The sequence below is a fragment of the Lutra lutra genome, chromosome 5 (genome assembly GCF_902655055.1).
Source record: "Lutra lutra chromosome 5, mLutLut1.2, whole genome shotgun sequence".
Lineage (NCBI taxonomy): Eukaryota > Metazoa > Chordata > Mammalia > Carnivora > Mustelidae > Lutra > Lutra lutra.
Genome location: NC_062282.1, coordinates 8,084,700 through 8,106,877, shown reverse-complemented (window position 1 = coordinate 8,106,877; position 22,178 = coordinate 8,084,700). Strand labels below are relative to the sequence as shown.

The window sequence follows — 22,178 nt, the reverse complement described above, 5'->3', positions numbered from 1 at the left end:
TGCTTCTCCCTCTGCCTCTCCCCCTGCGGCTCCTCCCTGGTCGTGTTCTCTCTTGCTCACTCTCGCCTTCAAATAAATAAATAAAATCTTTAAAAAAAAAGAAGAGTTGTAGCACTCAAGCAAGCTTCATGGAGAAGAATTCTAAAAGCTGAAGATGATTTGTATAAATAGTAGGAGAGGGCCGCCTTCTCCCCGAGGTGGGAAAGCCGCAGGAAGGAAAGGGCAGGGCAGGAAGGAGTCCAGCTGGGTTCTAGTGAAAGGTACAAGTTAAATGATGAGTAAAACCGTACAAAGGATCTGCTAGATCTTTTTAGGAAACAAGGTGGGAAAATGGTAGGAATTAATTGCTTTTGAATACTGTGGCAGAGGCGTATTTTGTAATAAAGGGCTGCCTCATAACATTTGAATCTACAGCACATTTTGCTAATTGAGACTGATGGGGAGGCAACTTTTTTTTTTTTTTTTAAGTAAATTTAACACTGAGCTGGCAAACTGCAGCAAGGCATAGAGTCTTGAGATTATGAACTATCGCGCGTCAACCACTGTGTTATTAAATCAGAAGTTAGTAATGATGCTTAGGGAGCCAAATTAGCAAATAGAGAAAAATGTCGTGTCATTAGTCGTATCTAGTCTTTATGTCAATGGTACTTCCAAGATGCTGGAAGGTGCTTCAAAACAGTCTTATAGAAACAATTTTGTGTATAGATGGAAAACTAGGCTTGTCTAGAGGATGTCTTCCAGGCTGATTCTCATCTTTCAATGTCTTGGAGATGCCTGACAATTGTGTAAGTTGCACGTAAATGGTAGACACTGAGACTGTCCTGTGTCACCCACCCTCCTTTCCCATCCCCTGGAAGAAAGCCAGTTTGCCTCCTTCTACACTTTCAACAATTTTTTACTCTTTATAAATGCAAATATGTGATCTTGGGGGGTTTTTCTTTTGAGCTGTTCTTTTAAAATATTTCTTTCTTTTTTTGTTTTTTTTTTCTTTTTTGAAGATTTTATTTATTTATTTATCTGAGAGAAAGAGAGTGCATGTGAGCCCGGGGAGGGGAAGAGGGAGAGAGAATCTCAAGCAGGCTCCAGGCTTGTGGAACTGGTGGGGGGCTTGATCTTACAAGCCCTGAGATCACAACCTGAGCTGAAATCAAGAGCCGCATGTTTAACGGAGCCACCCCTGCGCCTCTGAACGCGTTCTACCAACTGCCTGGATCCCTCATTAATGAATGAGGAGCGTAAAATCTTTAACACGGGTCATTTTCATACGTTTGCGAGCATCGTGATTCTACCTTTGCTGTAAGATTACCCTTGAACCGTCCAGCTGTCTCCCTCACAAACCTTCCTCCCGCGGTCTTTCTATCTGAAGATTTGCCCTCTCTCTGCACGAAAGATCCCTGAAGGAAAAAGTCATCCTCAGTCTGGACTCACGCATTTTCCGATTAGAAGCAACTACATTAGCAAGGTTCCTTCTGGGGTCCTAAAACCTGGGATTAACTTCTTGTGGCCTCAGAAAGCTGTCCCCCTCTTTTCTCCACTGTCACTGATTTTCCTCATCCGCGTTTCTTCCTCTTTTCTTAACATTTGCAGCCGACGGAATTGGTTATGACAACTTTCGGGGACCAAAGCATGAAGTGGGGGACAACAATGAATATGGAACTATGTAACAATTTATTTTTAAAAAATGGCCTAGTCCAGATTTACCACAGGGAAGCCCCAGGTCCTAGGAGGCCGGCGCTCATGCAAATTTCACGGGCCGCGCGTCTTCCTGCTTCGGGCCTTCCTCCCGCCTCCCTGCCCCCTCCTCTCCCCGCCCCGCCTTCTCCCCTCCCCCACCCGCCCCGTGCCCTCCAGGCCTCCCCTCCCCGTCCCTCCCCCTCCCTCCCTCCCGCCCGGCCTTCGCGGGCGGCTGGGAATCCGGGGCAGGCACTGGCCCGCAGGGATCCGCCGCCCTCCCTCAGCGCGTCCACTTCCGTCCCGGCGGGAGGCGCCTCCGCCCCGCCCGCCCCGACAGTCCCCGGGCACGGCGGGCAGTCTGCGCGCGGGGAGAACGCAGGCTCCGGGCGGCGGACAGGTACGTGCACTGCGCGGGCCCAGGAACGCGCGCAGCCCGCTCCGCTCTCGCGCGCGCGCGTTGCAGGAGGTAGAGCGAGTCCGTGGTGCGCGCAGGTCACGAGACGATCAAAGCCCTTGTTCACAACCTGACTGTGTACCAAAGCGGTACTGTACTTTGTCACCGCGGAAAAGCAGCCCTGGCCAGCCCGCCTTGGTGTGTTGTCCTGCATAGTTTAGCCAATACGGAAACTCGTGTTAAGTTTTTCCATTTATCTGGTGCCTTTCTTTCATAGCCACTGAATGCTCTGGAATTACTGACCTACAGTTGGACCTTTGGTTGTCTGGTTCTTACCAGCATAAGCCTGCGGGGAGAATGAGCACATCTGCATCAAAATGTAGCGGAACCAAGGGAGAGTTTGCCCACCAGATAAGCAGTAAGCCGGTAAAAATGGACACCGAGCTTTTGCAGAGGAGAGAGCCAGCTCGTTTATTACAGTGGCGCTACCCGGGAGAGCAGGCAGCCAATGCTCAGAAGTCCAGAATCCCCGATGGCTTGCAAATGAGGGCTTTTAGGGGCAGAATTCGGGGAGGGGATCTCCTGAGAAGGTGGACACTGCTGATTGGAGGCCCATGAGGTCATACTAGCAGGTGACCACTTTGTCTGTGGCCTGGAGGTCTTTTCCACCTCAGGAGGTTTGGAATCTGCAAAATATCTGTATTCCTTAGTAATTTAAGCAAGCATTCTTACCCTTGACCCTAGGGCTGCGTGTCCCTTGACTGGGCTGGCTGTGCCTGGGGCAAATACAACCTGTTGTTTTCAAAGCCCACGGAAAATAAGGTGGTCAGAAGTGAGTCCCGCAGGTGTGTGGGGCAAGGGCTCTCCAGGCCTCAGGAAAACTTGAGAGAAGGCCAAAGGCGGCCACGTGACTGGCATGCTTGCAGGCCAGCAGGCTGATCGGTCTGCCTTTCTAATGCATGCTGCCTAGACCTGTACCCTCCGGAAAATACAGGCAGGATTGCTGACAAATAAATATCTGGAGTTGGCGTGTGGAGGATCATTGTGGGGTAGACGGATGAGTAGGGCGATGGCTGAGCCTTCCCAGTTTCAAGATCGGGAATCAGTGGCCAGGCAAGTTTCTGCTTTGTTTACCCAGTACGGGGAAAACACCGAGCCTTCCCTCTCAGCCACTGCCTTCCTGGTTCCTTTTAGCCTGTGTTTGGCTTGCTGATGGTTTCCAAATCTCTGAAGCTTCTAGCGATTTATTCCTTGATACCGTTGCTGGTTACAGTCCCATTGATGCTGGTTCCCTTTGCTCGTCGAAATCTGTTTTCTCTGTTTCTGTTGGAGAACGTCATTGCATAGAGAAGTCTGACTTATGAATTATTGAAATCCTTGAGGGTATGAGAGCAGGAAAGCCAGACTCACTGGACCATGCTTTACCACCCGTTTCTTGCTTTTCGACTTCCAGTGAGAAAAAGGGAATGTTGTTCCATCAGCGAGAGGTAAAATCTTAACTCTCATACAGATATAAAAATGAGCCCGTGTTGGGACACCCGGATGCCTCCATTGGTAGAGCATGTGACTCTTGATCTCGGGGTTGTGAGTTCGAGCCCCATGTTGGGTGTAGAGATTACTTAAAAAAAAATTTTTTTTTTTAAAGATTTTATTTATTTGAAAGATCACAAGTAGGCAGAGAGGCAGGCAGAAAGAGAGGAGGAAGCAGGCTCCCTGCTGAGCAGAGAGCCCGATGCGGGGCTCGATCCCAGGATGCTGGGATCATGACCTGAGCCGAAGGCAGAGGCTTTAACCCACTGAGCCACCCAGGCGCCCCCCCAATTTTTTTTTTTTTTTAGTGAGCACGTTTTAAAAAATTCTGTTTCATTCATGAAAAAGGGAACCAGGCAGGTGTTATAACTGGTTCAAGAGAGGAGTCAGGAAGCATGGAGATATATGGGGCAAAGGAATGCCTCAGAAAGGTTCCAGTTAGGAGAGGGGACAGGACTGTTAGCCCCTGGGAATTGGCAGATCAGACAGGCACCAGTGATCCCCATGGGTCTTGACTTGTGATATTGTAGAAACCCTTGGTATGTGAAGCAGGACTGTAGGGTGTGGGAGAACAAATTATTCACTCATGGCATTTGCTAAAGAATGGACCTTACTCAGGACCATCGGGATAGGGGTAGGGACCAGTAAAGTGGGGTTTTACAGTGGGGGAGAGAGATTGGGCTCAACTCCGGAAATAACAAAAAAAAGTGGGAATTTAGAGCCAAAGAGTGGAGCGGGGGTCAGTGGATGGAAAATGGCTAAGAGGAAGGAAGCATCACAGGGGATGGGAGTTCTGGAAAACTGACTGCACGGGTTCTTACAGAAGACAAGCCAGCATGATCAGACCTCACCCCAGGGGTGGGGTGTGGGTGTTGGCAGTGGAGGATGAGGAACCAGATTAGATTTGAAGAGTCAGGGATTCTGTGAAGCTGACTTAGAGGGATTCTTACTAGAATGGAACGTGGCAGAGACATCATCGGAAACCCCCAAATCAGGGTCTATTTGAGAAGAGAGTTCAGAGGAGCTTGGTGAAGGGACTGTAAGTCACTTTGGGAGAGTGGGCCTTGAGGTCATTCACAGTCTTCTTGTATCTTGCATGAAGGTCACGGGTGGATGGTGAGATGTTAGCGCTGCTAGCCAGTGTGGCCTCCTAAAGGTGCCAGTCGGGGTTTCCTCTGCAGGGCCGCGCCATGAGGAGCGTTCTGACTTCCAGAGGCTTCACTAGTGGAGACACAGATCCAATCTCGAGGTGGCCAGTGAGTACTGCCAAGCCCACCTGCTAGGAAACAGAAGAGCCCTTCTTCTTCTGTTTATTTATTTATTTATTTTTAATATTTTAAGTAATTTCTGCACATGACATGGGGCTCAAACTCAAGCCCCGAGATCAAGAGTTGCATGCTGTACGGACCAAGCCAGCCAGGTGCTCCAGAAAAGCCCTCCTTGACACATTTTATGAGGCTCCCACCGTCTGTGTCAGACCCACTGTCCCATCCGTGTGGGTTTCCCCTAATAGGAGGAAACCTTTTGCTCACCGTGAGTGACCTCATGATGAATGTCACACAGAAGAAACTTTGTGTTTTTGGGGGACAGCCTCTGTCATCGGTGGCACACCCTTCTGGGTCGTCTGATTCTGGCCCCTTGGTGCCACCATGACTCTTTGTAAGTCGCTGGTAACCAGTGAGTTAGTAACTTCTGTCCCCTCTGGTGGAGGATCAGTTGGCTTCCTCCCACCTGTGGAAAAATCTGTTTTCTCTCCTTTCGAGATCTCAGGTTTCTCTCCTTTCCTGATGCCTTTACTCCGCATACGTTTGTGCTCTTTCCTTCTCCCTTCCAACGAGCTGTCACAGCTGCCTCATTCCCTCCTATTATATGAGTACAATAAAATCCTTAATGTGTTCATTAAAAAAAAAATCTTATGAGAGTCATCTTTTTATTTTTTTCTGAAAAGTCTCCTTTAACAAATGTATCATTTGGGGAGGGGCGGGGCAAAGCCAAAATCCTGAAAGGGATGTCCAGACATTGTGTGTGTCCTCCAGTCAGTAGAACTGCCCTGAGGTTCTTTCCCTGGGAGCCACAGCGGAGAGAGGTCCTTGGAAAATCTGCTTGACCTAGAACACAGACCAGTGTTGTGCCATTGATGGGTCTGGCTGGAGTCCAGCCTTCCATACCCAGGCTGTCCTGGGCACTGCCCCTTTGTGCAGATCAGTCCAGATGGTGGCTCTCCTGGCCATAAACTTCCCTTCTAGAAAGTGGGTATCAGTTGAAGATAAAGAAAAAAGAACCAGGCTCAAGGGCACTTTGAAATGGCCACGATTTTTTGGGGTCTCTCTCCGCAGCCCCATAGGACAAGTCAGGTAAGAAATCAGCCTAAGGGGGCGCCTGGGTGGCTCATTGGGTTAAGCCGCTGCCTTCGGCTCGGGTCATGATCTCAGGGTCCTGGGATCGAGTCCCTCATTGGGCTCTCTGCTCAGCGGGGAGCCTGCTTCCCTCTCTCTCTCTCTCTCTCTCTGCCTGCCTCTCCATCTACTTGTGATCTCTCTCTGTCAAATAAATAAATAAAATCTTAAAAAAAAAAAAAGAAATCAGCCTAAGGACATGCAAATTGTCAAGGAAGAAGTCAAACTTTCACGATTTGTACATGACATGATACTCTGTAGAAAACCCAAAAGACTCCACCAAAACATTGCTAGAACTGATACATGAATTCAGCAAATTGCAGGATATAAAATCGATGAACAGAAATCTGTTGCATTCCTGGACACCAATAATGAAGCCACAGAAACTGAAATCAAGGAATCAATCCCATTCACAACTGCACCAAACCCATAAGATACCTAGGAATAAACTTAACCAAAGAGGTAAAAGATCTATACTCTGAAAATCATAAAATACTAAGGAAATTGGGGCACCTGGGTGGCTCAGTGGGTTAAGCCTCTGCCTCTGGCTCAGGTCATGATCTCAGGGTTCTGGGATGGAGCTCTGCATTGGGCGGGGCTCTCTGCTCGGCAGGGAGCCTGTTTCCCCACTCTCTCTGCCTACTTGTGATCTCTGTCAAATAAATCAGATCTTAAAAAAAAAAAACAAAAAACAAAAAAACCCCAACAACTTAGAAAACAAATGGAAGAGGACTTAAAGAAATGGAAAAAACATTTCCATGCTCTTGGATCGGAAGAGCAAATGTTATTAAAATGTCTATATTACCCAAAGCAATTTATACTTTTAATACAATCCTTAACAAAATACCACCAGAATTTTTTATAGAGCTAGGATAAGCAATCCCAAAATTTGTATGGAACCAAAAAAGACCCCAGATAGCCAAAGCAATCCTGAGAAAGAAAAGCAGAACTGGGTGCATCATGATTCTGGACTTCAAGCTCTATTACATACCTGTAATCATCAAGACAGCATGGTACTGGCACAAAAACAGACACATAGATCAATGGAACAGAATAGAGAGCCCAGAAATGGACCCTCAACTCTATGGTCAACTAATCTTCAACAAAGCAGGAAAGAATGTCCAATGGAACAAAGACAGCCTCTTCAATAAATGGTGTTGGGAAAATTGGACAGCCACATGCAGAAGAATAAAACTGGACCATTTTCTTACACCACACACAAAATAAATTCGAAATGGATGAAAGACCTAAATGTGAGACAGGAAACCATCAAAATCCTAGAGGAGAACACAGGCAACAACCTCTGTGACCTTGGCTGTAGCAGTTTCTTCCTAGACATGTCTACAGGGGCAAGGGACACAAAAGCAAAAAGGAACTATGGGGACTTCATCAAGATAAAAAGCTTCTGCGCAGCAAGGAAACTGTCAACAAAACCAAAGGCAGCCTATAGAATGGGAGAAGATATTTGCAAATGACATATCCGATAAATGGTTAGTATCCAAAATCTATAAAGAACTTATTAAACTCAACACACTGAAAACAAATAATCCACTTAAGAAATGGGCAGAAGACATAAATAGACATTTTTCCAAAGAGGACATCCAGATGGCTAACAGACACATGAAAAGATGCTCAACATCACCCATCATCAGGGAAATACAAATCAAAACCACCATGAGATACCACCTCACACCTGTCAGAACAGCTAAAACTAACAACACAGGGGACAACAGGTGTTGGCGAGGATGCAGAGAAAGGGAAACCCTTCCACACTGTTGGTGGGAATGCAAACTGGGGCAGCCACTCTGGAAACAGTACGGCAGTTCCTCAAAAAGTTAAAAATAGAGCTACCCTACGACCCAGCAATTGCACTACAGGGATTTAGCCAAAGGATTTTAAAATACACATTCGAAGGAGTATGTACCCCCTGTTGTTTATGGAAGCATTACCAGCAATCGCCAAACTATGGAAATAGTTCAAGTGTCCATCGACTGATGAACGGATAAAGAAGTGGTATGTATGTATGTGTGTGTGTGCATGCGCACACACACACACACACACACAATGGACTACTACTCAGCCATCAAAAAGAATGAAATCTTGCCATTTGCAATGATGTGGAAGGAGCTAGAGTGTATTATGCTAAGTGAAATACGTCAATCAGAGAGCCTGCTGCTGTCTTGCCCACCCCGGTCCTCCAGACCTGTTTTCGTGGAGGTCACCCTGACATCCACCTTGCTTAGCCCTGTCTCCCTCTCAGGGTTTCTTGCAGAAGGTCTCGGTCTATACTCTGCCTCCTAGAAACTGTGTCTTCATGTGGCTTCAGGCCCATGACTTGGGGTTCCTCCCCCCTCACTCGCTGTTTCTTCTCAGACTCGCTCGCTTGTTCCTTCTTACTCCCCAAAGCCTTTAATGGTGAGGGTCCTAGGGCTGGAACTTCTAGATCCTTCTCTTCTTTATCTACTGTCGTTCCCTTCCTGATGTCATTCACTCTCAAGGTTTTAAATACGATGTGCAGCTGATTCTCATTATTTACACTACAGTTGGACAACACCAGGGCTGGGAGCGCTGACCACTGTGCAGTCAGGGATCTGCCTAGAACTTTGACTCCTCAAAATGTAATCCTAGTAGCCTACTGTTGACCGGAAGCCTTGCCGGTACCATAGACAGATGATTGACACATAGTTTGCATGTTAATATGGGTTAAATACTGTATTCCTGCCATGAAGTAAGCTAGAGAAAAGAAATGTTGAGAAAGTTATAAAAAGAGAAAATACATTACGGTCCTAGAGTGTATTTATGGAAAAAAAGCGACGTGTACGTGGACCCGTGCAGTTAAAACCCGCATTAAGGGCCAAACGTAGTCATGGGTCGATAAAGTCAGGTGGATAGCAGACTAGCAAGGTCCCGAACCACCGCTCTGAGCCTCTGGTCCCATTTCTGTGCATTGGTCAGTGGGTCACCCCGTTTTATGTGTGTTTCTCAGTAGAGACGCCTTACTTAATAATAGAGTTGATTCATTGACATGAACCTGCCATCAGCGGGTTTGTCTACCGTCCGCATTATCTTTGGGGGCACATGGCAGCCCTTAGGATCACGAGACGGCTCTTCAGCACTACGCCTGGAGTCTGTTCATAAACAATGAAGTCGCCATCGAAAGTGCAAAATGCGGAAGCTGTGGGACCCGACAGAAATAGCGAGCGGATCCTTGTGTGCGGTGGGGGCTCAATGAGGAGGGAGAGCGTTGCCTTGTTCGACCTTGGCAGGGACCGCGTGTGTCAGTGACTCAGATCTGCCACTGCTCTACGGAAGTCCGTGGATGATGGCGAAAGCATGACAAATACTGATTTTGGAGTTGCAGTAAATTTTGCAACGAGGCAAATTCATGTGTATGGAATCCGCCCAAAAAAAAAAAAAAAAAAAAAAAAAACGGCTGGGCTGGGGATTGCTGAGTCTTTCAAGCTTGTCGTTTCCCGCTTGGACCCCTGCCCTGATCTTGTTAGGAGCTGCCGCTCAGCTTGTCCGACAGACGTTTCCAACTTACCACCCCACTTTTAAGACCCGATCTCCTCAAACCTGCTCTTCCTGAGTCTCCCACTTCTTGTTGAAAGACACGCTACCCCTTTCCAGGTTGCTCGGTGCAAAAAACCCTCATCGTCACCAACTCCTCTTTGTCTGACCCTCCTCCCCCGCCATGCCGTCTACCAGCAAAACCAGTTGGCTCTCCCGGCACATGGTGTCCAGACCCCCGCCACCCTCAGGCTGTCCCCTTTGCCGACCCTCTTCAGGGGTAGCGTCTTTTGTCTTGGATTGTGGAAGTCTTGCTCTAAGGAGGTTTGCATTTGCCTCGCCGGGTGCCCAGGGATCTCGCTGCCCCGGGTCACTTGTTTGGTTCATTTCACTGCCTACAAATTCCTACTTTGAAGGGAGAGGGGAAATTTCAGGGGATTGGTTTCTTTTTTCCCTCCCTGGGCTTTCTAACCTTTGTCCTAGTCCTTGTTGGTAGAGTTTTATTTATTTATTTTCTCTCCCCCCCCCCCCAAATATAAACCTTGGGGGCTCTGACACTGCATGGAGTCTGTCACAAATCCCCATCTCAGGGGGTATTAGTGCTTGTTCCTGGGCTCACTCAGTATCTGCTCGTTGCCACCATGACCCTGGCTTCAAGTCTCCTGTCCAATCCTGGCTGGGGATTGTTCCCTTTTGGGCTCCACCATTTTAATTTTAACTGTTGGTTACATTCCCTCTGGTATTTCTAGTGTTTGTAATGGGAATGGATTCCTGTTAGCCCCACTCAGAATCACAAGTTACCAGCGATTTCCTCCATGAAATACACGATGCAAATAGTTAAAATGAATTCTTTTCTACACTCTTGATTTTAGTTTACTTACTGTTTATCATCTTCGGATTTGCACCATTCAGAACATAATGCATGTTTCTCTCTCTCTCTGTAGCCCACCTTCAATCTCTGCAATGGCTAATGAGGCTCACCCTTGTCCGTGTGACATTGGGCACAGGCTAGAGTATGGAGGGATGGGACAGGAAGTTCAAGTCGAGCACATCAAGGCTTACGTGACCAAGCCCCCCTTCCACACGGGCAAGGCTGTGATCGTCATTCAAGATATATTTGGCTGGCAGTTGCCCAACACCAGATACATGGCTGACCTGATCGCAGGAAATGGATACACGTACGTAGGAAGTTCTGTTCTTTTCCTTAATTCCTGGAGATTCTGTGATCTGTTACGGTCCCTTCAGGGAAAACAAAACCAAAGCCAAAAGCCCCACCTGCATTCTAAGTTAGGTTACTACTTCCTCATCTCTTGTTGCCAGCACCACATCCCCGCCCCCCCCCCCCCCCCCCCCCGAAAATGGGGAATGTCACGTGAGCTGAACACCACCTGGCGTCCAGAGGCTGCCATTGCACCCAGACCCCCTGGTGGGCCCCCCCCTTGCCCCGCACCCCCCCACCAGGGGCTTCGGCTCCTCCTTGCCCTGCTTGGGCCTGTAGACCCCTTGACTCAGAGGGAGTTACTGCTGGATGCGGGGCCTGCCTGGGCAGGGTGCAGGGTGCCTAGGGCCGGCCTCCCTTGCCGGCTCTGTAATGGATCTGCTCCTTGGCCTTGGACACGTCTCAGCCGGGTCAGATTTTACAAGCAGAAGACCCATGATTAAGCCTGGGCGAAACACATGCTAAACACAAGCGATCAGGGTCCTGTCCGAGTTCCAGAACCGTGCTGTGAGACCTCACTCCTCTCCTGAAGGTTAGGCCTTTGCCGGATTAAGTATTGAGAACACACCTGTCCGCTTCCCATCACGCCAGGTCCTGGCACAGTGTCCGTAAACATGGAGGAGAGGGGCCGGTCCTTCCCTCTAGCCTCAGACAGCCTACGACCCACCAGCCCCGAGTGGGGCACACGGCGATTTCCTTTGTTTTCTCAAAAAGCTGCAAATCCAGTGTGCACTGACCTTGTTTTCCTACCAGAGAAATCGATTTGAAGGTCACACGCCCACTGTTGTGTGACTCAGCGTTAGTGCAGATGGCAAAGAGGGTTTGCGCTTGAGTTTTCACTTTTTCATGCCCCCAGATGTCTGGAACAGGAGGCCACGTGACTTACTAGGGGCAAACCCAGTGAGAAGCACCGTAGCCAACCCCGGTTGTCCCGAGGCTGAGCTGGATGGACCCCGTGCAGAGGGCATTGCAGGAATGTGTCCTTTATCTCCCAGTGACCCCGCAGGCTGGGCCCTGGCGTGGTGGCTTCCATTGTCCTACGGTGGGTCCTTAGCTGGAGACGGAACACAAACAATGAGCAAAGGCACCGTGACTTACAGAGCTCTCCCACTTATCCAACTCCCTTTTCTGTCAGAATAACCCGCCGAGGTTGGCCAGGGCCGTCTGTTCATCAGACCGAGAAAATGAGGCTAAAAGTGACTTGTTAAGGTCACGGCGTGGGCGGGCGCCGTACTGGGGCTTGAACTTGGGTTCTTCTGACCCAGATTCCAGGGTTCCTTCCACCCTGGCAGGAAGAGCCGGGTTCCTCCATCTGTGGCCACAGCCTTTATTCTAGGAAGCGAGTCTCGGGCTGGTGCTGTGTGGACCCAGCCTTGGGATGGGGGGCAGGGGGTTGACACGCATGGAGGAGGGACACGGACTCAGGGGAACTGGCTTGTTTTCTCTCTGCCGCCTGTTTTAGAACCTGCAGGAGACCTTTCCCTCTGAGCAGGAGGTTGTGCCCTGTCGGCATCCTGGGCGGAGGCTGGGGGAAAATTGCTTGGTCATCGTGACTGGATGTGCGACCCAGGTGTACCCTCTGACCTGGGACTAACGCAGAAGGCCCAGCTGAGCCAGGTGGCTCCTCCCGGGGTGGGGGAGGGGGCTCTGGGGCTCCTTCCTGGGTCATCCGTCCCATGGGGACTGTGCCCGTGGGCTCCCTTGTCATTTCAGATGGGCTGGGCTCCAAGGAGGGCTGGCAGAGGCCTCGCACCTATGGTTGTGAAATCCCCAGTGGTCTGGCCTGGCGCCGGCTGGCCTCTCTGATGCGATCACACTTGGCTTTCGTGGTCCCACTGTGAATCAGAATCACCCAACGTAACAGGCTTCTTCATGAATGTCAGCAAAGCCCAGCAGCTCCGAATGAAGAGCAATGAATGTCCCTGTTTGACAGGACCATCGTCCCGGACTTCTTCGTAGGTCAGGAGCCATGGCACCCGTCTGGGGACTGGTCCACCTTCCCGGAGTGGTTGAAAACAAGAGATGCCAGGAAGATTGATAAGTAAGTTATCATCCATGTTTGTGCCACCCCTCCACACACCCCCCCGCTCCCATCCCAGGACCCCCGGGAGAGTGGAGGCTGCAGGGAGAAGTGGGTATGGCTTCACTATTCAGACACCCTGCACCCTCCCTCGTGTGGGACTTCCAGGGCCATGGCTAATGCCTAAGGAAACCGGCTTTCATGGAGCCTGTGTGTGGCCTGGAAGGTGGGACGCCAGCAGGCTCTCTGCTTCCCTCTCTGAGCAACTTTGTGGCGCTCCTGCCAAGGGAACGTTGGGGAAGGACCACTTTGTGGTGGCCCGATTTCCCTTGACAAGGGTGCTTTCGAGGTGCATAGGGTCAACACTCCTTCCTTCCTGTCCAGGCTCCAGAACCAGTCGAGGCAGTGGGCGGAGAAAAGAAGCTGGGTCAGGGGCTTGCCCCATTAGGGCTCAACTGACAGGAAACCCAAAGGGCTGTCCCCTCCCCGAGCCTAGACCTGACCCCCCACCTCCCCCTCTGAGAGACTTCAGGTCTTGACACCAGGCCCATTAGACCAGGACTGCCATCTTGTCAGGGTCGAGGGAGGCAGTGAGAAGTACAAGAGGGGGGATCCCCCCAGGATTCAGCTTTTTATTGAATTAGCTCCCGTGGCCCAGAAGCAAGGAATAGAGTGCTTAGCTGCCGCCAGACAGCTCTTTCTGTCTGGGCTAAGGGTGCAGGGGGAAAGGGCCAGGAAGGTTCTCTGATGCCAAGCTTCTCCTGAACAAGTCAGTGTGAGCCCAGGGCAAAGGAGGTTCCCCCAACACCAGCCCGAATCACCTTGCCATCTGTCCTTCTGAACCCTCTCCTTCCGGTCACCGGACGTGAGCCTTGGATTTGATAAGCTGCTCCCCCAGCTGAGGTTGGGGAAACTGCTAAGAATGTGGGGCCCTGCCCATGGGCATGCGGTCCCTGGAACTTTCTGTTCCTTCTCCCACCAGAATGCCCTTCAAGAGCTGCACCCAGGGCTGGTGGACCTCAGGCGGACCTCTGCCCCTAGCCCAAAGGGGCCTGGGGCCCTGCTGAGTGCCCCCCACCTGGCTTCTCAACCCCATTTTCATGCCCCACACTCACTGGGAACCCCTTCTCGCAGGGCCTGTGCTGCGGGCTGCGCTGGGAGCTCCCGGCATGGCCAAACTTGTGGGCGGGAGACCAGCCCAGCAGTGGTCCGGGGGACTGTCTCTGGGACATCAGCTGCCTTGTCTTCCTCTGCCCCATCCTGAGCAGTCTTCCTGCAGGGCTGTGTAGGCCTGGCTCATTCACCTCAAGTCAGGGGGACCCTCGGCGGCCACCCTGGCTCCAAGCCTCCCTGAGGAGCTGGTTGGGGCTTGTGTGGAGACTGTCACAGCCGGCTGGTCCCCCTGCCTGGCTCTGTGTCCTTCCCTCCCTGTCCTCAGTGTTGGCCCCGAGATTCTTGGGGATAAGCCTCCTGCACACTTAACCTCTTCCTAGTCCCTCCCAGGAGACCTGCACCCCTAACCTACAACCCCAAGAAAACCAAAATGAAGCCAGATGTGGAGAGAAAAATTAGAAGTAGAAACACAAGAGAACCACAGAAACCGGGATGCAACTGTGGAATTCATCTTTCCATGGGGGGCTGGGGTCGGGGGAGAATAGTTAGGACCTTTTGCGACTTTCTGAGGAAAAACTCGGGGGGGGGGGGCTGCCTGCCATTTGTGAGCACAAAGCAGAGTGATCGCTGCTGGCAGATGCTGGAGCAGCCCAGCGGTACTGTTCCACAGGGGAAAGGAGAGCCATGCATTTTAAACAAAAATGAGACAGAGAAACACTGGGGCATCTGGGAGGCTCAGTCGGTTAAACGTGTGACTCTTGATTTCAGCTCAGGTCATGATCTCAGGATCGTGAGATCAGGCCCCATGTTGGGCTCCGTGCTTGCTTGAGATTCTCTCTCTCCCTCTTCCTCTGTCCCACCCCTCTCCCTGCCCACGACAAAGCAAAACAAAACAAAACAAAACAAAAGGTGGGGGGGCGGGGAGAGAGAGAAACACTCACTTTGAAAGGAGACTGAAATCCTTGTATCTGGTCAAGTGTGTTCCTAAGTAACACAAAACCCATCTTGAATGCTAAAAGAGGTAGTTTCTGGCTTGAAGCAGGGGTTGGTTCCCAGTACAGAAACTATCTCTGGGACTTGCCTTCCACATTTCTCTACTAGGTTGCCTGTACACTGGCTCCATTCTGAGGCAGCTCTTGCTGCTGGGTGACAAGATGGCTGCAGCAGCTCCAGCCTTCCATTGGTCCCTTTTCCAGCAACTCAGCAAAATTCAGATTTTGCCCTCATGGCTATGGTTCAGTCATAGGTCTGTCCTGGAATCAGTCATTGTGGCCAGGAAATGGCTCTGCTTTCTGCTGGTCAGCCTGCACCACACACTTCACAACTGGAACCTAGTGCAGAATCCCCCAAGGTATACGAACCAAGCACTGGTGGGTGGGAGGAGAGCTTCATCCAAAGCTGAACCCTGGTGCTTCCAGAAAAGTAGGGAACACATGTAGAGCAGCACCAGCAAAGACATGTTCACACGAGCTCAAGTGTTTTTATAGAAGTGACCTCTTCCTCCTCGTCTCCTCCAATTAAGGCCGTTACTTTTGAGATCAAAGCATCCGAGGAAAAATTAAAACCCCACATGTGAAGAACTGTTGCTCTTTCCATGTTTTGCGGAATTACTTAATTACCACTCACATGAGGACTGTAAGTGCCCTGTACTTAGCAGTAGAATCCATATAAGGTGCTCCAGGATATGCTATGATCAAAAGGGAGAGGAAGTGCAAGAGAATGGCTTGCTTTCTCTTTTTTAAGCTGTAGCATTTCTTCCTTATTCGATCAAACCAGAACTTTCTGCCTGGTCTTGCTTCCCTACCTCCGTTTGGGTGTATTGCTTCTAGCTGGAAATACACCGAGTTCCCAACAAGCAATTTGCAAATAAACCATTTGCAAAGACAGGGCCACTTCTGGTGTTCTTCTGGCTTACATCGTGCTGACAACTTTCCAAGTCCCGCTCTGCTCTTTGGGCACGGAAGGAGACCAGCGGTCCCGAGTCAGGGTGTTAGCTGCGGGAGTGAAGTTTCGGGAGCTGCCCGGCTGGGGCTCGTGTCTGTCAGAGGCGAGCAGGCTGGGCTGCTCCGTGCGGGGGTGGATCTTGGGATCAGGTCTTAGGACGCTGTGCTTTGGCCTCTGGCCTTTACTGGGAGGCTGTGGAAGGCCAGGGCGCAGCTTTCATCTGGGTTGTGGGCTGGTGTGATTTGTGGTTTGCAAAGAGCCCGCCCGCCGCTCTGTCAGGTGGTTGGAGGAGGCTGTGCTTGGTGGAGAGACGTGTGGGGAGACCCGTGGGGCGATGTGCATCACTGCGGCAGCCGCGGGGGAGGGCAGAGCTGCTGCGGAAGCCCCGTGACTGCCATGTCCGAGCACTGCTGTCACGCGCTCGCCCCCTGCGGGGGGGGCGAGAGGGGGCGAGAGACGGGGTGCTCACAAAATGCCTCTCGATTGTCTTTTTGCCCGCCCCCTGCCCCCGCCTAATTGAGATATAATTGACCCATAATGTGTAAGTGTAAGGTGTACAGTGTTGATTCAACACGTTTATATATTGCAAAATGACTGCCACCCTAGCCTTTGGCAGCACCGCTGTCCTGTCCCAGGGTTACCTTCTTTTCGGTGGCGGGAACACGCGCGGCCGGCGCTCTCCGCGACCTGCGCGCACGGTAAGCAGCGGCATCGACTGCGTCACTAACTCTGCCCCGCAGCACGCTACAGGCCGGGGCTCGCCAGTCTCCGGACCGGAGTCCGCGCCCCTCGTCCGGTGTTTCCCGCCCCCGCATCCCCGCACCGGCGACCGCTCCGCGTCTGCGTCTCCGAGGCTGGCTCTTCAGAGTCCACCTACAAGGGGCCTCTAGCCGCCTTTTTCGCTTTTTGTAGGATTTTCTTCGAGAGGGCGAGCCGGGAGGGGAGGGGCAGAGGGAGGAGCGGGCTCCCCGCCGAGGGGGAGCCGATGCGGGGCTCCATCCCGGCCTCCAGGATCGCGACCTGAGCCGGAGGCGGTGGCCCCACCGACGGAGCCACCCCGGCGCCCCTGATTGCCGAACTTTCTGTTCCAGGGAGGTGGACGCCGTGCTGACGTACCTGCAGCGGCAGTGCGGCGCGCAGCGCATCGGCGTCGTGGGATTCTGCTGGGGGGGCGTGGCCGTCCACCCACGTTGATGATGACGTACCCCGGGCTCCGGGCGGGGGTGTCCGTCTACGGTTAAATCCGCCTCGCGCGTCGGACTCGGTGGAAGCGGGAGGCCTGGGGGGGACAGCCCGTCCGCAGGGGCTCGGCTCGGCAGCCCTGAGAGGGGAGGGCCGGGTGGGTGGTGCCGGAGGCGAGCTTGGACCCGGAGCCCCGGTCCCCGCGCTGTGCGGTCGGGACCGTCCCCGAGCCCAAGGGCGAAGGGGGTAACGTGTATCTCCGGGGATCGTGGTGACTCTCCGGCCGCGTTCCTTCTGAGGGGACACCGTGAACCGCCGTCCCGACACGGGAGGGTCCGGCTACTGGGTGCGGGCTAAGGAAGGAGGGGAGGGGGCGGGGAGGGGAGGGAAGGAAGGGAAGAGCCTGGTAGCGGCGCGTAACGCTCCAGCAGGACACACCGCCGCTGTCATGGCAACGAAGCAAGAGCGCGTGTGCGCGGGGACGTGCGTACTAGGTCCATACTGGAGGAGCGGACCATAAACATGTAAAAAAAAAAAAAAGAAAGAAAGAAAGAAAAAAAAGACAGAAGGGAATTCGGTTTTCTTTCATGATCGTATGTCCTACAGTTACAGACCGAGGATTCCTATCTGGATCAGTGGTTGTTCGCTGTGGTGATTTTGCTTACTTTAGCATTAAAAAAAAAAATCCTTTAAATATACTAACTTACACCAAAGAGAATACGTTGTCAGTTGGCTTTGGGCACAACGGGGATGACCGTCCCCTTGTGTGAAACGAAGGCTCTCCTGCGTGGACGCCTCGCCGGCTCCCCCTTCTGGCCGCTGTTGCGCATTGCTTGGCAGGACTCGAGACGCCTGGGGGCATGGAACCTTTGCTGTCCAGCGATGCATGGTGGCCTTAACAGAGGGGGTCAGGGAGCGTGGCCAGCCCTCCTGTGGCTCCCTGCCTCCTAGAGAGGGGCTACAGGGAAGGGGAGGCCCTCTGGGCTGCTTGCCTTTGCTGTGCTGCCCAGACATGGAAGCAGGAGATGCCCGTTGTTTTCTTCTTCCTACTGACTTGGACCCTGTCCCGACCACACCTGAGCCAGGCTCCTCTGTGAGTCCTCTTTCTGGGGGGGCCCCGACTGGGCTCTGTCCTTGGCCCATTGGGGCAGCCTAGTGAGAATCCCCCAACTTTGGATGTCTGACCACATTCCTCACCCCCCACCCTCTGGATCGCGTGAGCCGGAATTCTGTCACGTCCTCTGGCCAGAATCCATCTCACTCTGATGTTTGCCCTTAGTTATTTTCCACCCGCTGCCCCCGCGCCCTCCTCCTCGGCGCTAAATCCCCACTTGTCCTGGTATTCGGGTTGAGCGATCTCTTTCTCCTATAGCCAGACCTCATTCTGGTGGTCCTTCTTGAATAAAACTTCCTTCACAATGTCAGAATAATTTCCTTGAACACTAGTTCCCTTAAGATGGCTTCGGATCACAGGTCATGGGCAGATGCCCGGCTGTGGTCTGAATGCCCGGGGCAGAACAGGCTTTAGGCCAAATGCACGCTAAAATTCTGAAACAAGGATGAAAGGTAACTTTTACAGATGTCCTGTGAGGACCGGGTACCACACCTGTGATGTCATACCTGTGATGTCACAACCGTGGTCTGGTCGGAGCACCAATATCCTGGGAAACAGCTCCCTCACCTTATGTATGAAGCCACTTGGCAAACTGAGGTCGGATGCTGTGGGGCTTCTGTGGATTGTGAGAGACTTCTAGAACAGGAGGGGCCGGATGGTCCAGATTTGAGAGTTTGTCCCCCGTTTGTAAAGGAAGGCATCGTCACACAAGGGAGTGTTTTTCAGGCTGCTCCTGTCTCTGGGCAGGCCAAGCAGACAGCAAGGTCTAATTCCACTATTTCTGGCCTGACTTCTCATGAAGTAGAGAGCAGGAAGGTCTAGCTAGGTAAGTTTCTCTTTGAGACTGATTTTGTAGGCCAGGTCACTTCTGTAGAATTACTGAAAAGGAAATAAACTGAACCCCCAAAGCACATATTTTACTTTGAAAAATCAAACCAAACCCACAGAGGTTTCTGAGGCCCATGTTTGGAAATCCTACCCCACGTGTCTGTCCCCATCTTCCAGGCATCATCAAGGACTCTGAAGACGTGCACAGTTTAAAGAACCCCACGTTGTTCATTTTTGCTGAAAATGATGCTGTGATTCCCCTTGAGCAAGTAAGTTGGCATCATTTCCTCTTTTCATTTTTTTTGAAGGTTTATTTATTTAGAGAGAGTGCGTGCTCGTGAGTGGGTGGAGGGGCAGAGGGAGAGGGAGAGAGAATCCTCGAGCAGGTTCCCTGCTGAGCATAGGCGGGACCCGGGGCTTGATCTCATGACCCTGAGATCATGACCTGAACCGAAATCAGGAGTCTGATGCTTAACTGACTGAGCCACCCAGGTGCCCCTCTTCTCATTTCTATATTTAATAATATGACTTGACTTTTCAGGGAAAATGTCCCAAAGGTTCATTTGTTGCTCCAAATTATTTTCAATGTTAAGTTATAAAGGTGATGGGGCGCCTGGGTGGCTCAGTGGGTTAAGCCTCTGCCTTCGGCTCAGGTCATGATCTTGGGGTCCTGGGATCGAGCCCCGCATCTGGCTCTCTGCTCAGCAGGAAGCCTGCTTCCCTCTCTCTCTCTCTCACTCTCTCTGCCTGCCTCTCTGTCTACTTGTGATCTCTCTCTGTCAAATAAATAAATAAAATCTTAAAAAAAAATCATACTATCATGAAATCCTTTTGTCTGTCAGGTCTCTTTGCTGACCCAGAAGTTGAAAAAACACTGCAAAGTGGAATATCAAATTAAAACATTTTCTGGGCAAACCCATGGCTTCGTGCATCGAAAGAGAGAAGATTGTTCAGCGGAAGACAAGCCCTATATTGACGAAGCAAGAAGAAATTTACTGGAGTGGCTGCACAAGTATGTTTAGCCGCGGCCAAGCGCAACTTCCTTAAAACAGCTTGCCTGCACCCAGAAGCATGCTTTGGGGTATTTGGATCGTTTAATTTTCACTTTATATGACCCAGGGAATCCTGAAACTCATCATTTCCTCTGTTAATGCATGATATAATTTAACTTTTAACATGTTAAAAAGCCCCTAAACAAAGAATTTGAATGATAGGGTAATATCCTAACTGTAAGAACCTAGGGCTGCTGGGCGCCTGGGGGGGCTCAGTCTTCAGCTCGGGTCATGATCCCGGGGTCTTGGGATCGAGCCCTGCCTGGGGCTCCCTGGTCAGTGGGAAGCCTGCTTCTCCATCTCCGACTCCCCCCTGCTCGCGTTCCCTCTCTCGCTGTGTCTGTCTCTGTCAAATAAATAAAATCTTTAGGGCTGTTTATGGACCCGCTGACAGCTCAGATGTGGACTGCTTGTGTTTTAATTAAGTACATCCTTTATGATGATGAGCACGGCATAGCCATGAAGAACGTGAACTATAAACTCAGATTCAAAGCCCAGCTTCATGGGGCATTTGTCTGTCCTAATACGAATCGGTCTGTCACGTTCATACATCGCACTGTGAGAAATCCTGAAGTTGAAATAGGGTTTCATTGACCTAATTACATCAAGCCAATAAACTTACTTTTTGAATGTGTGGCTTTTTCTAAAAGCTAATAAAGAATGATGGATTATAGTGACTGTCTCCTAGGAAGTGGTTTTCTAAAACAGGGCATTTTCCAGGCCAAGGGCCTGGAGCTGCATCACTTGGAAGGGGTACAGGGTCAAGTTTCAGTGTTTAGATTTGAGTTACTTTAGATTAAATCCCACGAACCAGCTCAGCTCCTTGGGAGGCTGGGCCCCCATGCCAGGCGCTCAGCGGCCACATGTGGCTGGGAGGAGCCGTTTGGGACAGAGCCGGTCTGCACCAGGAAAGGCTCTTCCTTCTTGCTGCGGCCTGCCGACTTTCCATGAACCCTAGGCTGAACACCCCCATTGGCCCCTCTGAGACTGCAGATCCAGAAAGGCCACCTCGTTCCCCTCCCACCCCAGCTTAGGCCCTCCAGGATGTCCCCTCCATCAGGTGGGACCCTGGGGAGGGCCTTTCCACTTGGCTCCTGGGCTCAGGGTGGGACCTTGTTCACCCCCGTGCACCATGGCCAACCTGGAGCCATTTCCCGTTGATCTTGGGCCTCCGGGAGGGAAGCCCACACGCTTCCTTTCTGGAAGACAGGAACGAGAAGGGTCCCTGCGATGTCAAGGATCCACACCCACCCCTTCGTTTCTTCCACAGCTGGGCTTGCAGAGTCCCATGTGACCGATGGTTTTAGTGACAAGATGGGTCCCTCTGGAGAGGGAGAGGAAAAGGAAGCAGCGATGTGGGCCTCACCCAGGCAGGGAAATGGAGAGGAGGGATTCCAGAGCATCTGGAAGAGTCCTTGTGAACTGTCTGAGGCCTGCAGGTTAGGGAGAGAAGCAGGGCTGTGGGAAAGTTTGGTTTGGGTCCAGGCTGGAAGATAGGGTTTTCCTGGGCTGCAAATACCCCGACTCACAGTGGCTCGACTAACAGTGGCTGAGAGAGTAACACTGAAGTCTCTCCCACGATACTCCTAACTGGGTCCCGGAGCAGTTTCGGGCCCTGGGAAAGTCAGGACACGGGTGGGTGCCCACCAATCTGGGCACTCTCCTCACGGGCACAGCGGCAGGCGTCGCCCTCACTGAACACCGGCCAAGGGTGAGGGGGGCCAGGGGCTCTGCTTTTGTTAGGGAGGGGTTATTCTTTCCCAAGGCCCCATCCCTCCGACTGGGACTCCCAGCCTTCAGAGCTGTGAGAGCAACGTTCAGGCCACCGCCTGCGGCACTGCTTTGTAGAAGCCTGAACGACGACGATCTGCCACAGGTCCAGGCTCACTGCATCCCTCTGGGGAAGCGGAAGCAGGTCGGCGTCCTTTCAAGTATGGGGACGTCACGTGAGCTGCGAGCAGGCGCACCACCCGCTGTGGCAGGGGACGCCGGGTGGCTGCGCTCCAGGCTGGGAGCATCCGTGTAGCTTGGGCAAGGTCCCCCCTTCGGAGAGTGGCCTTCCCGGGCGGGACCCGTCCACGGACACGCTGGCCTCTCGGACCTCCTGGAAGCAGCGGTACTTCGGTTGCTTGTCATGAGACCAGGCCACCTCGCAAACACTGAATAAACCCGCTAGCGTCAGAGGTGGCCCGCATGCCGGCT

The 22,178-nt window shown here is 51.8% G+C and overlaps 1 protein-coding gene across 1 annotated transcript; it reads left to right on the top strand.

Moving 5' to 3' along the window:
• The first annotated feature begins 1,869 nt into the window (after positions 1-1,869).
• Positions 1,870-20,647, top strand: CMBL (carboxymethylenebutenolidase homolog). Its single transcript, XM_047729011.1, is given in 7 exon segments — positions 1,870-2,071; positions 10,449-10,682; positions 12,657-12,764; positions 16,892-16,985; positions 16,988-17,036; positions 19,102-19,193; positions 19,767-20,647. Coding segments are annotated over 6 exon segments (738 nt in total). The 5' UTR covers positions 1,870-2,071; positions 10,449-10,467; the 3' UTR covers positions 19,947-20,647.
• The last annotated feature ends 1,531 nt before the right edge of the window (positions 20,648-22,178 follow it).